We start from the raw sequence: 16,812 nt of genomic DNA on the forward strand, positions 1-16,812 counted from the left end.
TAAAACGTTTTATATATTACTCCTAGATAATATCACTAGGCATAAAAACATGCAATGAACGAGGAGAAAAGTACTGTCACTAGATATTTCCAATAGCAATTCCAAAAGTAGCATGATGACAGCACAAAGCAGAGAGCAACGATAGATTAGTTGGTGGTGATCGGACTTTAACACCAAGCTTTCAGGAGGTGAACGCCCGGGAGAAGATTGAATATATTATGTTATCTACGTTTTACTTCCATTATATCACACTATTTATATATAGGCTAACCCTTCTCATTTCATCTTCTCCTACAGCTGTTATGTTTGGGCTTCCCCCAGGTTTTCATTTTAATGAAATTTTAGCTACAACCTAGCCAGTTACCATCAACTGTTGTTAATATACACTTTCAATTTGCAAGAACTACTGTTGTAATATTAGTCACTTGATCAAGTTATAAAACATAATTTTGTTAATTTTTTCTTACTCACCAATAAAATATTTAATTTTTTTATTACATAACCAAGAAAACAGCCAAATAAAACAATATATAGAAACACTTGTGTACAATATTTTGTAGGATGGTAGTAAAGGTGACAGTGGGCAAGTCCCAAGCCTTATACTCGAGTGTGACGAGACGAGGCCGAGACAAGAACTCAGGACTGCTGACAATCGGAGCAGTGGCTGTTGACATTCCACAACACCCCGTGGCACTGCACGGCATGATGACACGTGGCAGTAAACAACTATCCTCCACACTTCAGGTATTTACACATAATTACTAATACTCGGCAGTTAATTTTAATAATTTGCAGAGGATAAAGATTGTTATTTTGTGTTCATAAGAGTAAGGCTATAGAAACCAAACAGTTCCCAAAATAGTAACAGAATATTTGTTTTATTTTTATTTTTAAATTATATATTATATATATGAAGAAACTACTTTTAATGGTTGTTACATAAATAATATTTTTAACATGGGAGCAGCACAGAGTGACTATTACCAGCAATGGCAACTGAATGCTACTTCTAAATGATTTAATTATTCTGAGTTTTCTTTTTTAAATTCGTCATTTCTGTTGATCATTGTTTATGCGGGAAGAAACTTCCCTATCATCGAAGGTTAGAATCAGCCAACACAGGAACCTTCATAGATGTCATAAATAAGAAACACCTGTCTGTTACTTCCTTCTACCATGTAATAGTGCTGACAGGAAAATACCTGTAACTTGTTGTATTCTCTTATAGTTAATTTTTTAACCAAAGCATACAGTTTTTTTTTTCTGGTGATATTTATTTTATGTCAGACTAGAATACGATTTCTGTGCAATAATTAGTGACGTGGCAAATCTCAGCCGATTCAACATTCGATACTTTAATCTGGTCTATCAATTCTTGAAGCTGAATCCTGTTTGATTATTCAGTTTTAACACATTGCCAAGATGTATTACACAAAATTTAAACTACCTATTTATGGTGCAAATTTTCTACATTATTGAATAAAACTATTTGTCATAAACTTGGTATGGTATTGCAGGAGCTGAGAGTAACACGCACATCCAGCCGTATGAGTCGAGGTACAACGGTGGACGACGTGGACTCAGCTCCACAGCAATCCCCCGGCCAGACACAAACTGCTGCAGCCCCTGAGCCACCCAGACATCAGCTCATCGAGCCTAATCTGTTGCTGCAACCTCTCGTAATGCAATTTAGTGTTGTCCTCCAGGTAATTTCAAGATAATATTTTAGACAAAAAATATTCCTCGTAATAAATGATTTATATATTATATGTTAGCAAGCCACAGCCGCCATTACGGATCCATTCAATATTGTTTAAGTAACATAATATATAAAACGTTGTATCAGTCTATTTATTCACAGTAATTTACCAGTTTTTCATAAAAATTCCTCCCAACTTCTTTTGCTATCATATAGAATTATTAGACCCATTTAGAATTTTCTGCAACTACTATTTCACTTACATAGCATTTCTTTACGAGTGATTGTAATGCCTCCTCCAATCCAATCATATTGGCGACTATGAAATACATGGTGTGATACGTCTTCTTAAATGTCTTCTAAACAATTGACATTTATCATTAGATCAGTGAAGTGTACAGAGAAAACATAATGAGAGATGGGATGTTACGGCAATGGGTGAGAGCTTTTAAAGATGGCCTTATAATGTGCATGATGAGGAACAAAGTGGACGACCTTCACTCAAAATAAAAGAGAATAGACGCTTTACAATTTTCTTGTTATCTATAGTGTCAAGAAGTGTGATTTATGAAATTATAACTAAACGTTTAAAGTACAGAAAATTACGCTCATGCTGAGTTCCAAAATAACACTGACTGAAAAATCACAAAACAAATGTTTAGCCAGTTCTCTCACATTCCTAAAGCACTAGAACCAGGAAGGTGACGAGTTTTAAGTCAAACTGTCATTGGCAATGAGTTTTGGATGGCCTGCATTATGCCGGAATCTAAAAACAATCCTTGGAATGCTGTTTCACTATCACCCAAATAGTCAAAGTTTAAACAAACAATGTCAGGCTGAAAAATCATGTGTACCTTTGTCTAGGACAGAAAAAATTTCAAGTCATCCTTTGCTATAACAAAAATGTTAAGATACAATCATACAAGAAAGGACATGTTTTTGCATAAATTACAAGATGAAAAAGTCAGTGAACATCTATTTACTGCTGAACAGTGGAAGTCCACAAATAGATGCGAGGTGATGCATGAACATAGATAAACATATTAAATAAGAATTGTAAGCTAAATAATATTATTTACTAAACTAAAATAATTTGTTAATTTGGGTATCTGTCTAACGTTTTTAAACACAAAGTACATCTAAAGCACATTTTTGTGAATAATAATTTGTGTACTGCTGATTAGCTGTCATCTGCAAATATATTTAATTGAAGATTCAATAGATTCGATATTCAGCTTGACCACATATCGAGAGTTAAGACCTGCAGTATTGAGAACCCTCGGTACACTGCTAAGTGTCGAAATAACAAGTATCAGAATCTACCCATCCCTAGTCTTTATATTTGTGTAAAATTTCATCAGCTTTAGAAGAAGTTCAAACAAAAGTTAAAAATAGGTTTTGTTGTTATAATCATTGTTAACTACATTAAAACTGTACCTACAAAAAAACATTAACAATTTAGAATGTTCAGCTAAGCAATATGAATACACTCGAATTTATTGTTTCAGAGCTTGAGCATAACAGCAGCTCTGCTTCCATCACTTCAGGCTCAGTACAAGATGGACCAGGTGACGAGCACAGGAGTCACTGGCAGTAAGGCCAAGTTCATCATTGATCTGCCTCATCATTCACTGTCCTTCTCCACCAAAGTACAGGTTAGTAAGAGTTTTCACACACCCAGTACAAGATGAACCAAGTGAGCAGCCAGAGGAGTCACTGGCAGCAAGGCCAAGTTCATCATTGATCTGCCTCATCATTCACTGTCCTTTTCCAGTACAGGTTAGTAAGAGTTTTCACACACTCAGTACAAGATGAACCAAGTGAGCAGCCAGAGGAGTCACTGGCAGCAAGGCCAAGTTCATCATTGATCTGCCTCATCATTCACTGTCCTTCTCCACCAAAGTACAGGTTAGTAAGAGTTTTCACGCACTCAGTACAAGATGCACCAAGTGAGCAGCCAGAGGAGTCACTGGCAGCAAGGCCAAGTTCATCATTGATCTGCTTCATCATTCACTGTCCTTCTCCACCAAAGTACAGGTTAGTAAGAGTTTTCACACACTCAGTACAAGATGCACCAAGTGATTAGCCAGAGGAGTCACTGGCATCAAGGCCAAGTTCATCATTGATCTGCCTCATCATTCACTGTCCTTCTCCACCAAAGTACAGGTTAGTAAGAGTTTTCACACACTCAGTACAAGATGAACCAAGTGAGCAGCCAGAGGAGTCACTGGCAGCAAGGACAAGTTCATCATTAATGCCTAAACTGCCTCATCATTAATAATTGTCCTTCTGTAGTATAGATAAACTGCTAGCAATGAAACCTGCGCAGAAGCAAATATTTGAGCAGCACTGTGCAGGAGAGGCCCCCTCTGGTGGGGGGAGTGTGGCGAGTAGTGGTGGGGAGTGGGAGGAGCATCAGTTTGTCAGCTGTTTGGATTGTGTCTTGCTCGCACCATTTTGTTTACACTGCAGCTACTTACATATTCTCTAACTGTATTGTTTTGTTATATGTAGGCCTAGTGTCGCTTAGCTCGCATATACAATATACTCAATGGCGTCTACATCTAAATCGGCGTGTCCTTCGGGTTGTCCACTTCACGGACAACTCACGAAATTGTGTATAATGAATACAAACACTTGAAAAATACAAAGGAACAGTGCAATTAAAAATATAAAGTAGTTGAGGCTGCAAGCAACGCGACTGGCATCTCTGAGTCATCTCTGGCAAGGGGAAGTTTGAATTTTAGTAAATATTGTTTTTACTGTTCATATTTACACACACACATGCGCACATACATAAGTCGTGCAGTGGCAGTGGCCAGTGAGCAGGCAAGCGACACGCAGCGGTGGGGAGACTAGGAGGGTGTGATATCCCAGCGGTGGAGGGGTATACCCCATCCTGCATGAACTCCAATCACCTAGTGTCTTTTTGCAACCGGTATACGTATTAAGTACAGGTCACCACAAAGCTAATGGGTGTACTATACAGCATGGATTAATAGTCATCATATTACAAAATTAAGAGTTTCAAGGTAGATGTCAAGTGACCCAAATCAGATTGATCAATATTGCCAGATGGCAATATTGATCAATCTGATTTCAATCTGATTCATTGATTGATACCCAGATGGGTATGTTATTGTAATAAAACAAGTTCATCAAGTTCATACTGTCATAAAATATACTATGACAATCACCAATTTTTGGTTATTTGATAACTCTTGTCTGTACTCTACAGGTTACCCAAGGTTCATGTCTCAGAGTATGTCTTAGACTGAGTTCAGCTTGCATAAAGACCATTCTTTGGTCAAGGTCCATCATATATTTGATGACTCTTGTCTATGCTCTACAGGTTACTGAGGCTAATCTACCGTCTGAAGCCAGCATAGAGTTGCCCAAAGTTCATGTGTCAGCTGAGTACGTCTTAGACGGAGTTCAGCCTTCAGAGGGACCTTTCTTTGGTCAAGGTGTGTCATATATTTTTAGTTAAATAGTTCTTTGTATTAGTTTTTAATACATCATTTACTATTTTCATATATTAATTAAATGTAAGAAATTTGTACTACAATTTGAAAACTTATAAAGGAATGTATTACATATTGGATGTCTTATGTTGGGAAAATTGGTGCATAACATATTTTTGTTTTTCCTCTAAACTACAATATGCAATATATTTTTATTGGAATTAGCTTTATAATTATGTGTGAAATAATTGCTGTGTTAGTACATTCTTGAATTTGAAGTATTTCTACCTTTTATTTCTGATAAAATCATTGTTATTTTTTTCTACACATCCACATATTATTTTTCTTTATCAGATACAAATTTTAATGTTTTGTCACAATAGTATTATACATTTGAGTTACACTAAGATAGTAAAAAACACTTTCAAAACAATTTAAGTTTTGTGTTCATGAAAAAATGTTCTGTAAGTTGGATAGTATATTTATTACTTGTCATAAAATCCAGCTCTTATTAAGTGTAACCAGGTGAGATGTACAACAGTACAACTATATGAATGTAATTTAGGAGGGTGCTTGATAGTGGGTATATTTGATCGTCAAATATAGTGGGTATATTTGACGATCAAATATACCCACTATCAAGCACCCTCCTAAATGTACATCCAGAGTTTTATCTTATGTCTAAGATGAAAACATAGATGGATGTATGCTACTGGTTATTCTTCCTCAGATGAACCATATTAAGAAAATCAAGAATTATGCAATTGAGCTGAAGCTTTTAATATTACTCAAATAATCAAGAACAATTAAAGAGTGTAAAGGATGAAAATTGTATTTAAACATGAATTTTATATATTATGTAAGTGTATTATAAATAACCATGTTCATCTTGTTCAATTAATATATTATGATTAAATTATGTTTAAAAACTGTAAAAAAGGTTATTTCATATAGTGTAAAATGTTCAATAATGGTTTTTACTCTATACTTTTAGAAGGTGTTGTGCTGAGACATGGAAACTATATAAGTGCTGTGGCTGACATTGGTACATTTGAACACTCCCTCACCACCGACCTACTGAACCACTTGGTTTTTGTACAGAAGGTATTCATGAAGGTACGATATCAAAACTATATCATTGGTAGACCAATAGGTTATAGTGGTTCATGAGTCATAATAGATGTAGGAAATTGTTCTATGTCAGGGAATATAAGAAAAATATAGAAAAACTTAGTATAAGTCATGAAAGCGAGGAAATGTTGTTGAGACACATAATCATCATCATATTTCATAACTAATAATGCTTCAATATAAGATTCAAATATTAGTAGTTTGTAAGTAGAAATCATGTCAAAGCAGAAATGACAATCAGAGACATTTAAAATCATTTTAATGCTTGGTTTTTCTTACATAGAAAACGAGGAATCTCTTAATACATTTAGCCCTTTAAGGACCTTAGTTTCTGGAGTGACAGGATATTCAGCATGGGTAAGGTTGGGGTATGGGGCGCCTCCTTTCAAGATCCCATGAAGAAGCATAATGGGTACCTTGGGTCACCTGAGAAGAATGGGAGGCAGCTCTGTTCCCGCTTCTTCCAGTCAGAGCAGGCAGAGAATACAATACTCGTGATTAGACTTTATAAAGCCTTTAACATTAAGGGAGCCCCGCCCATTCCAACGGTTATCCTCTGCAGTAAACTAGTAGTAACCTATTGTGACTAGCTCTTTTTACACTATTATCTCAACATTTGCGGTTAGTGATGTGCTACTCCTGGACATACATTTGGTGTCCCAGAATTAAGTGGCACATAGGTTTTTGCTGTACTCAGTTTAAGTTCTACTGGCAGGTATAAACCAACAAGAAGTGAACCAATTTGGAGGTAATGCTAATTGGCTGAGTGTTAAGGAAGTCTATCACTCAAGAAGCTAGAAAAATTTATATTTATCTGTTCACACAATATCTCGAAAACAACTAACCTATAAATTTGATATTTTGTATAAAGCTTTCATATGCTTATGTGGATTGGCAACACTGAGTTTGATATTGGCTCATGTCACTCCATGGGATTTGGCTGCATGTTAGCAAATATTTTTACATTTTTCTTAACGTTGATAACGATGATGGCAACTAGAAATAGCAGAATAAATAAATTTATAAACATACTATTACCTACAATCATATGAGATTTTAACGTATTATGTTTTTATTCGTGATGTAAAAATAAAAAATTTTTATAGTGGAAAGTCAGTGTTAAAAATCAGGGACAAGATTTTATTTTAGTGCACTCTTGTGTTATAATACCCTCCCTGGGGTTAATATAAACAATAAATTTGGCATTATCTCTTGTATTATAATTTAATTTTAAAATTTTATTTGCGCAGTTTTTATAATTTGAATAAATCTGTTAATTATACTCAACAAGTCTATTAACCATAGCAGATAAATATTAAGACACATGAGTAATAAAGAATTAGTATTTTTTAACTATTGATTAATGACTTTGTTGATTGCATGTTTAATTTTTAAATACAATAAAAGTTTTTACTTTTGAAAGCATGTCAAAAGATCTCTTAAAATAACAAGTTTGTAAATATTTGTATGGTTTAAAACATTCATGATGTAGGTAAACAATAGCAGCTCAAATTCTTTGCTTTTTTTATCACTGCCAGAAAATCTCAGATCTAATTTTCAGGTTATCTTAAATTGGTGTGATTTTTCACAGCATTTTTGGGTAAGTTATTGAGCATTCTCACACGCACACAAAATTTAAACAGTGGTGATGACTGTCTAAATTCAAATAGGGAATTAATGTAACTGTGTGCTTCGTTTACTGTGAATTAAAAGAGATTTTATATTATCAATTGATTAAAAAGAGGTAATTGTTTCATATTTTTGGTTTTCAGGAAGTAAACGAAGTTGTACAGAAAGTGTATGGAGGAGAGAAGCCAGTACCGTTGTGGTTTGAGGACTCTGATGATTCCTCCAACTCTTCTACAGTGAAACAGATCTTATTCACTTTGGTTATCAGGATAAAGGTAAGTTTTTGAGTTGTTTCACTAATTTTTTTAATGTTTAGTAACATACTTCTAAGAAGTCATGCAACATTTTCATAAATTACATGAAATAAATAAAATTAAAAAAAACTTAAAACTTGTTAAAAAAATACTGGATAAGAACAATGTAGTACATGTAATTATTCTTTTGATATTTTTTGAAAATAATTATATGTAATGTCTTGTTCTGTTTGCATTTTATAAAAATAATTTACTTGCTGAAAGCCATTACGAATACAGAGAAAGTTGGGTGGTTTAACCCTTTGTATGTTGTGAGTGGAATATTTTGCTGATTAAATCTTCATTGGAATTAAAATTGATAATTTTATTTCTAGTTTGATATAGTTCATAAAGTTATATTTGATTATTATTTTTATTTTATCATGCAACCATGGTGAATTATTACATTATTATATCTACTATAATAACTGTAACTTTATGTAATTAATTAATTCGTAAAAAAACTTATTTGAAATGTATCACATTTCCTTTTTCACCTTTTCATCTTTGTTTATTCTTACTATCTCGTATTTGTATGTCGCACTGTTTAACTAACATAAAATTGCTACTGTGAAAACTATAATAATTTTTGAAGTGTGTGTAGTTAAATTATGTAGTAAATTAACTGAATTTTGTCTATTTAAGATATTGTGCATGTATACATGTGTATATGATTATAATAATGTTATTATGTATAGATGCCTTAGGTTGGTAGCATCATTTGTATAGTATCAATGGCAAAAAATATTTAAAATCAAGAATGTTTGATTGAAATGATTGAAAATGATTGAAATGATTGAAATGATTTATTAGCCCAATAGAACATTACAATGTTATAAGGCTCGTCAAGAAATAATAACACTAAATACTAAATAACAATTTAAAAAATATACGAACTACAACACAAGTAACATATAGCTAATACTAGGTGGTATGATATTTCACATTTTAATTATTTTCTGGTGAATTCGGACGAAAATCGTCAAAAGTATAAATTTTCAGTTTGAAGCATGTATTCTTTAATAGTTTTTTTGAAAGCCTTTAATGTAGGAATCTCTCTCCATGCTAAAGGTAATTTGTTAAAAAAATGCTGACTATTGTAAGAGAAAGATGTTTTAAAATGGGTTGTTCTGTGTATAGGAACAGGTAGAGAATAACTATTACGTGTTGTGTAGTTATGATGGGAGATAAAGGGATTTGGACTGTATTCTTTTATATGTTTGAGTTAAAACTTCCATTATGTAAATACTTCTTACTGTTAAAATTTGAAGATTAAAAAAATGTCCTCTACATGATTGATTAAATTTCAAATTTCGTAGAATTCGGATTGCTCTCTTTGAGTTTGAAAACCTGTTCAATAAATGGTGAACTTCCCCAGGAAACAATTCCATATCTCAACACAGATTCGAAATAGCCAAAATAAATAGTTTTTTTGCTGTTCTTAAGTCAGTCAAGTCTCTAATTTTACGAATAGCATAACATGCTGAATTTAGTTTCCCATTTAACTGACTGATGTGATTTTCCCATCTAAGATTGTCATCTAAAGTAACACCAAGAAATTTACAATTTTTTGTAGAAGTAAGTTTACTTTGGTAAAAAGTTATTTTCAAGTTGTTCTCTAAAGTTTCTAATAAAGTGAAAATTAAGTATGGATGTTTTGGAAATATTTAAGGATAGTTTGTTAGCTTTAAAGCCAGTTAAAAATCAAACTAATGTTATCATATAATTTTTTAGATAGTTCAGTTTTATTGTCAGATTTAATCAAACTAGTGGTGTCATCAGCAAAGAGAATTAATTGTCACATAAATTGAACTGCTTGGGTAAGTCGTTTAAAAAAATTAAAAATAATATTGGACCTAAAACTGACCCTTGGGGTACGCCTGCCTCCAAATAGCGGGCAGGAGATAGATATTTATGGACAGAACCAGCACTGTTTTGAACTATCTCTACTACCTGGCTGCGATCCCTCAGAAAGCTACTAAACCAATTGAGAGCAACTCCTCTCTGATGCCATAATACTCCAATTTTATTTAACAAAATTTCATGGTCCTACACAATCAAAAGCCTTCTGGAGGTCACAGAACAGGCCACAGGGTCGACTGTCCCTGGTCCAAGCAGTTAGCACATAATCAGTTAAACTTATGATAGCATCTGAAGTTGACAAATTAGATTGAAAACCAAATTGGTTTTTATTTATTATTGAGAATGATTTTAAAAAATTTTCAAGCCGTAATTTTACAATAGTTTCTAATAATTTTGAAAAAACTGAAAGAACTGAAATAGGTCTGTAATTTTCTGCAAGATTTGAATTATTGTTTTTAAATATTGGAGTTACTCTGGCTACCTTGAGACATTCAGGGAAGACTCCGTGAGTCAGGGAGCTATTCACCAAAGAGCAAAGAGGTTTTGACAGGATGTGGATGTGTTCCTTCAATATCCTTGGAGGTATTCCATCCAGGCCTGGTGACTTACTTGATTTAAATTTACTTATAACTTCAATTATCTCTTTTTCACAAAAACGGATAGAGATAAAATGAACCATTAACAAATGGATTTGGCAAAAAAATTTTGTGGATCGTAATGCCTTGAATTCAGCAAGTCAAGTTGGTTTGAGATAATATGAGGTACACTTGTGAAGTGCTGTTAAATGCTATTGCAACATCCATTGGCTCAGTAATATCTTGTCCATTAACAATTAGATTAATGTTTTTTTTACAGAAGCGAATGATTTAGTCTCTGAATTAATGATATTCCAGGTTGTTCTTGGAATATTTTTAGAGGATTGTATTTTATTTACTAGGGGTTCTCTTTTTGCATAAAGGACTATTTTCTTATGATGTTTAAGGTAAGTTTTATATTCTTTCCAGCTATTTTCTGTGTTTATTGACTTGGCTCTGGCAAACAGCTCCCTTGACAGGACAGCACTTGCCCTAACCACATCAGTTACCCAGGAATATGGACTTGACTTAAGTTTTTGTTATTGTTTTTAATGGGAATGCTAATTCATAATATAATATCAGCTTATCACAAACTTTGAGAAATTTGCATCAACCGATTCACCAGAAATCACATCCAAACCAGTCCTCCTTTTGCAGAAAGTCATGAAACATTCTATGACCCTGCTCAGAAAATATCCTATGTGTAATTATTTTTACTATTTTCATTTTTTAGTAATAAATTATTGACATTTATTTTCAAAATTTGAGAAAAATTATGATCTGAAAAGCCAGAGTGAAGGTTAAGACTTGATAGCAGATTCTGAGGTATGTTACTAACAATATTATCTAAACAAGATTCAACATTTTTGGTAACTCTAGTAGGTTCATTTATAAAATATCTAAAATTATAACATTTTAAAATATTCTTAAAAGCTAAAGACTCTGAGTTATGGTTTAATAAATTAATGTTAAAATCACCTAAGACAACTAAGTACTTTTTCTCTTTCAAAGCTAATTCAAATAACAATTGCAACTTGGAAATGAATAAATGAATATCGGAGTCTGGTGTTCTGTAACAACTAACAGTTAAAATATTTAATTTATTAGAATTAGTTGAAATTAACTCTTATAGAGGAACATTCAAAAACAAAGTCTTCACTAAATTTACAAATATCATTACGTTCAATAAATTGTATATGATTTTTTACAAGAAGACAAGAACCTCCCCGTGTCAAACTAATTCTACAAATAAATTGAGGCTACAACGTAATTTTTTATCTGAAAATATTTTTAAGTTTTTTGCTGACAACCAATGTTCACTTATAGCAATTATATCTACATTTACATCATGACTCAGATACTCCAGCTGTATAACTTTATTTAGGATACTACTTTGAGCATTTTGGTGTAATAAGGTTAAGGTTTTTATATTATCAATATTTGTTTTTTTGTGAATCTATACGGTTCTTACAGGTTAAAGAAGTATTGTTTTGTGAATGTGATATACAGGCTAGGTTACTGTTAATATTTTCTTGCGCTGGATGTTTTTTGGTTTATTTATGCATTTTGCAGAGTTCTCATTAGGTGTTGATGCATGGATGTTATGTAGAATAATGTCAGCTGATGGATCGTTAGTTGCCACATGAAGTGTGAGGGGTTTATTGATTAAAAAAGTGGAGTTGTTTTCGGTGAAGGAGCTTTGCTTTTACTATATGTTTGTCCTGATATCTTAATAACTTGGCAACTGGTAACAGTTTTCTGAGTAGAGAATTGTAATAGACTGCTCTTGATTTTTGTAAATACTGTTATAATATTTGACAAATTTCAATATTGTACATAATTCTTTTCTCTTTTCAGTCAATTGAAGTAAATGATTTTATTCCTTTTCATAAATACATATTACATACAAAATTTAAATCAGGAATCATATACTACCACAATAACAAGTTGCGTGGCAGCATTACTTATTTAAACGTACAGTTCTTTACAGGGAAACAAAAATGAGTCCAGTCCAACATAAAAACAAAAATAGCTCAGTGACGTCTGCACTTATTGTAAAATCTAACATACCAATACTTACTATCTACCCAAAAAAAACGAAACTTAACTTAAACCACAAATCTTAATAAAATATAGTTAAATATTATTCCAGTACGAAACTTAAAAAACTAAGATTTTCTTTTTCAAAGAACCAGCTTTTTACAGCTTTACAAAATTTATTTAAATTATTATTTTCTTTTACATTTATTGGTAATTGATTAAAAAATTTGGAAGCAACATAGGCAAAGGACAACCTGAAAATTGATTTATTTACTTTGGGTAATCTAAAGTTTAGTTGGTAATTACTTCTAGTGTTGAAAGCAGTGTTAAAAGTACCTCTGTTCCCACTTCTTACATAAAAATATTTTTAAAACTTTGAATACATAAAGATGTTGCACAGGCAATATTTTTAAGAAATTAAAAAGGGGGAAAGAACTCTCTCTTTTATTTTTATTCAATATTATTCTTAATAGAAAATTTTGTGTTGTTCTAATTTTTTTTAATCAAGTAATTAAAAGATCCTCCCCAACACGTTATGCCATACTGAATTTTCGAATCAATTAAAGCAAAATAAATGGTTCTCATTAGGGTGACATCACAAAAATTTTTCAAAAAATAGAATGTTCTAACAGTAGATCTAAGCTTATTATGCAGGGTATTTATGTGTATATTCCAAATTAAACTTATTATCAATAATCACACCTAAGTATCTAAAAACTATCAACTTTTTCTAAAGGTTGGCAAACACATGGATTTAAATTATAATCTACATCATGGTATACCAAAGGTAAAGGCAAGTCAAAGCCTCTTTTGTCAAAGTTAATAAACTTAGTCTTCTTCACATTTACTTGCATCATGTTTTCTTTGCACCACAAACTCAACAATGAAAGGTCACTATCAACAACCAAATATAGTTCGTGTGGATCAGGTTTTGAGTATAAAAAACGCAATATCATCGGCAAATGCACTTACACTCCCACCGAAGCCTTGTTTCAAAAGATCATTTATAAAAATCAAAAAGAGGGTAGCAGAGATGACGGAGCCCTGTGGAACCCCTCTGGTGACCGGCAGTGGCCGGCTCAGGTGATCCCCCACCCGCACCCGCTGGGTACGGCCGTCGAGGAAACTCCCGAACCAGTCCAAAGCCACGCCCCTCACCCCCGCGTCCCCCATTTTGTCCAAAAGTATTCGGTGGGGTACAAGGTCAAATGCCTTCTTAAAATCGATAAAGAGCCCCTTGGTCTTCTGACCCGTATTTATACTACTGTAAATTTTGTTCGTGAATTGGATTAGGGCATCTTCAGTAGATTTATTTTTTGTGAAGCCAAATTGGTTCGGATCAAAAAAATTTATTGAATTAAGATAAGCAATTAAATTTTTTCTGATGATTTTTTCTATGATTTTAGAAAAAAACTGAAAGTAAACTTATTGGTCTTAGGTTATCAACTCTTATGGACTTTCCCGATTTTAGAATCAGAATTTAACTTTTGAAAAAGTTTAATCAACACTTCCTTACATTACAGACTTTTTTAAATGCTATTTATATTATATATTTTATTGAACTACACTGCAATGTAACATTTTCAATTTTAAGGACAAATTTGAGGATGTTTATTGGTAGTCTAAGCCTTGCATTAGAAATGCTTCTTAGAGTGGTTATAAATTTAATTACATTCAAGTCTACAATATAAACTTGTCTTATGTTTGTAATTTTCTTTAGAGAGAATATTAATTATGTGTCGAAGGATTTTCCAATGTATGTATAGCTAACAGGGTGTGGTAGTTTTGGAAAGTAATAAACATTTCTTTTGAGGAAAGATATGTAAATAGCATGAGTAATGTTGATATCATATTGGGAATCTGTGTGTAGAGGATCCAGCTGACAGCAACTACCCCCACCAACTGTGCGGTACGGCTGGAGACAGGGGCTGTAGACTTCCAGCTGTCTAACCGGGTACAGAATGTGTCAGGAGCCACCCAGCCCAATGCTGCCCTCAAGATCTTTGGGAAGGCTCAGGTGGATGTCAACCTCAGCCTTGGTCAGCTCATCAGGAATGTACTCTTTGAGGAGGCTGAGCCTGAATTTCAACAGTTTGCATTCTTCAAAACTAGAATTGGTTTGTGTTCATTCAATAGAACATATAGTTCTTAGGTTCAACTGCATAAAAAAGCATGTTTGTATATTAACATTTTCTTATATATATATATATATATATATATATATATATATATATATATATATATATATACCAATTATCAATATTTGACCTTCCTCTCTACATCTCAGCCTGCCAAATAGTTGAAAAAGTCCAAATTTTCATTGTTTCTGTGATGGGTTAAAATCAGGAAATAATGAAACATCAAGTAAAAGGGGTTTTGGGGTATGTGTGGTATTGCCTATTAAAGTGTTCATCCTGAGTCTTTTAGAATAAAATCATTATATTATTATTTTAATATTTTTGTGCTATTACAAACTTTGCCAACAATAATGTTAAATCTTTATTTTCAACTTACTGAACACAGCAGTAAAATATGTTATGTACCAATACATGCTATGTATCAACCTCTTCTGTACCAAACCATGATATGAAGAAATCATTGCTACCAGAATTTCAAAATAAACATGTGGTGGTCATTCCTGAATTTAAAAATTCCCATCAGACAAACTCTTATGCTCTTGACGTATAGAGTGTGGTAGGCCGGCGGTCTGATTACCCAAACAGATGATAAGCTTCCCTCTCCCCGCGCTATTCCTGCAGAGTTCAGATGTGGAGTGAAGTCGAGTGAATTGTGGTGGAAAGAGATGAATCCGGTGGTCTTCTAAACCTAAGTATCTTAGATAATTAAATAAATATATGTTATGTTACGAATTCCACATTATAGGGCTATCTTTATGTTAGAATAATAAATTGTAAACTAAAACCCTTTTAAAATTCTTTTATTTCAGACACGTGTTTCGGTATAAACCATCTTCAGTGTGAACATTAACCAAGTGTTCACACTGAAGATGGTTTGTACCACACACGTGTCTGAAATAAAAGAATTTTAAAAGGGGTTTAGTTTACAATTTATTATTCTAAATAAATATAATATATTTATTTAATTATATTATTTATAATTTATATTATATGACCATATTTTCTCGCAACTGGCACTAATTAAGATGAATAAAATAATTTTTTTTAATTTAGGGGAACTTGGAGTCTGGGGGATGGGCAGGCGGCTATATAAAGTATTTATAACTAATCCGTGATGAGAGGTGAATACTATACCTTATTAACTGGCATATATAATTGGCAAATTTTGTTATAGAATTATTTTTGAGTTTTTAAATTAAATTTAAGCAATCAAGGCTGGCTTTAGTACACAAAGCCTGATCTGACACCTCTGGGGATTCCGTGTGTGGTCTGCTGATTGCAGACAGAATCGAACCTGAGCAATAAAGGTTCCAAAAATATTTAATATCAAAATCAGGATAAGAAACAAGGAACAGCCAATAATCACGACTCCATCGCAAAGGCTACTTGCTAACTACACCCGTAATGTAACAAAGATAATGTAACTATTGTTTATTTGGATTTAGTGCTAGAACCAAGAACTGAAATTCAAAATTCTTTATTGAAGTATGAGTTGAAAATATAGATGACACATCTACTACAGTGAACCATAATATAGGACATTATTTGGATTTTTTACTTTCGATTTATGAGTGTATTTGGAAGCAAGATTGTGGTTTCATGTCATGTCTTTTGTTTGTATCACTTTATGTTGTTAATTCTATTTGTGCTCATTCCTGCCATCTCCTGCCTGTTTTACATACCACAAGGTCAGCGGTTAAAATTTAAAAGGCCATAATTCCTACACAAATAAAGATATATTTAAACAGACTTAATATTTGTTTTTCTGAGAATGAGGCAGTTCAAAATGATTCCCACATGATCTCCTTTCAATTTGAAAAATTTACCCATCCAAGATGGCGGATTTCATTATAGGCACCACTGACGTCATATCTTCTAAAAGTGGTGTCTTCACCTACAGAAACACAACATACAAAACACCATTCAGATTTCTCACTCTGTTGGACTTTTATGTAGGAGTTTGCTGGTTAGACTTAAACA

The 16,812-nt window shown here is 32.9% G+C and overlaps 1 protein-coding gene across 6 annotated transcripts in view; it reads left to right on the forward strand.

The window, feature by feature from the left end:
• The window catches only part of LOC124359488 (transmembrane protein KIAA1109 homolog), a 227,975-nt gene that overhangs the window by 152,468 nt on the left and 58,695 nt on the right, over positions 1-16,812 (forward strand). For all 6 annotated transcript variants that reach the window (XM_046812256.1, XM_046812252.1, XM_046812254.1 and 3 more), the window contains exons 57-63: positions 561-744; positions 1,518-1,706; positions 3,208-3,354; positions 5,052-5,166; positions 6,158-6,279; positions 8,067-8,198; positions 14,565-14,811. In XM_046812256.1, coding sequence (XP_046668212.1) covers positions 561-744; positions 1,518-1,706; positions 3,208-3,354; positions 5,052-5,166; positions 6,158-6,279; positions 8,067-8,198; positions 14,565-14,811 — 1,136 coding nt within the window. The remainder of the gene's footprint in view (positions 1-560; positions 745-1,517; positions 1,707-3,207; positions 3,355-5,051; positions 5,167-6,157; positions 6,280-8,066; positions 8,199-14,564; positions 14,812-16,812) is intronic.

Source organism: Homalodisca vitripennis, chromosome 4 (assembly GCF_021130785.1).
Source record: "Homalodisca vitripennis isolate AUS2020 chromosome 4, UT_GWSS_2.1, whole genome shotgun sequence".
Classification (NCBI taxonomy): Eukaryota; Metazoa; Arthropoda; class Insecta; order Hemiptera; family Cicadellidae; genus Homalodisca; species Homalodisca vitripennis.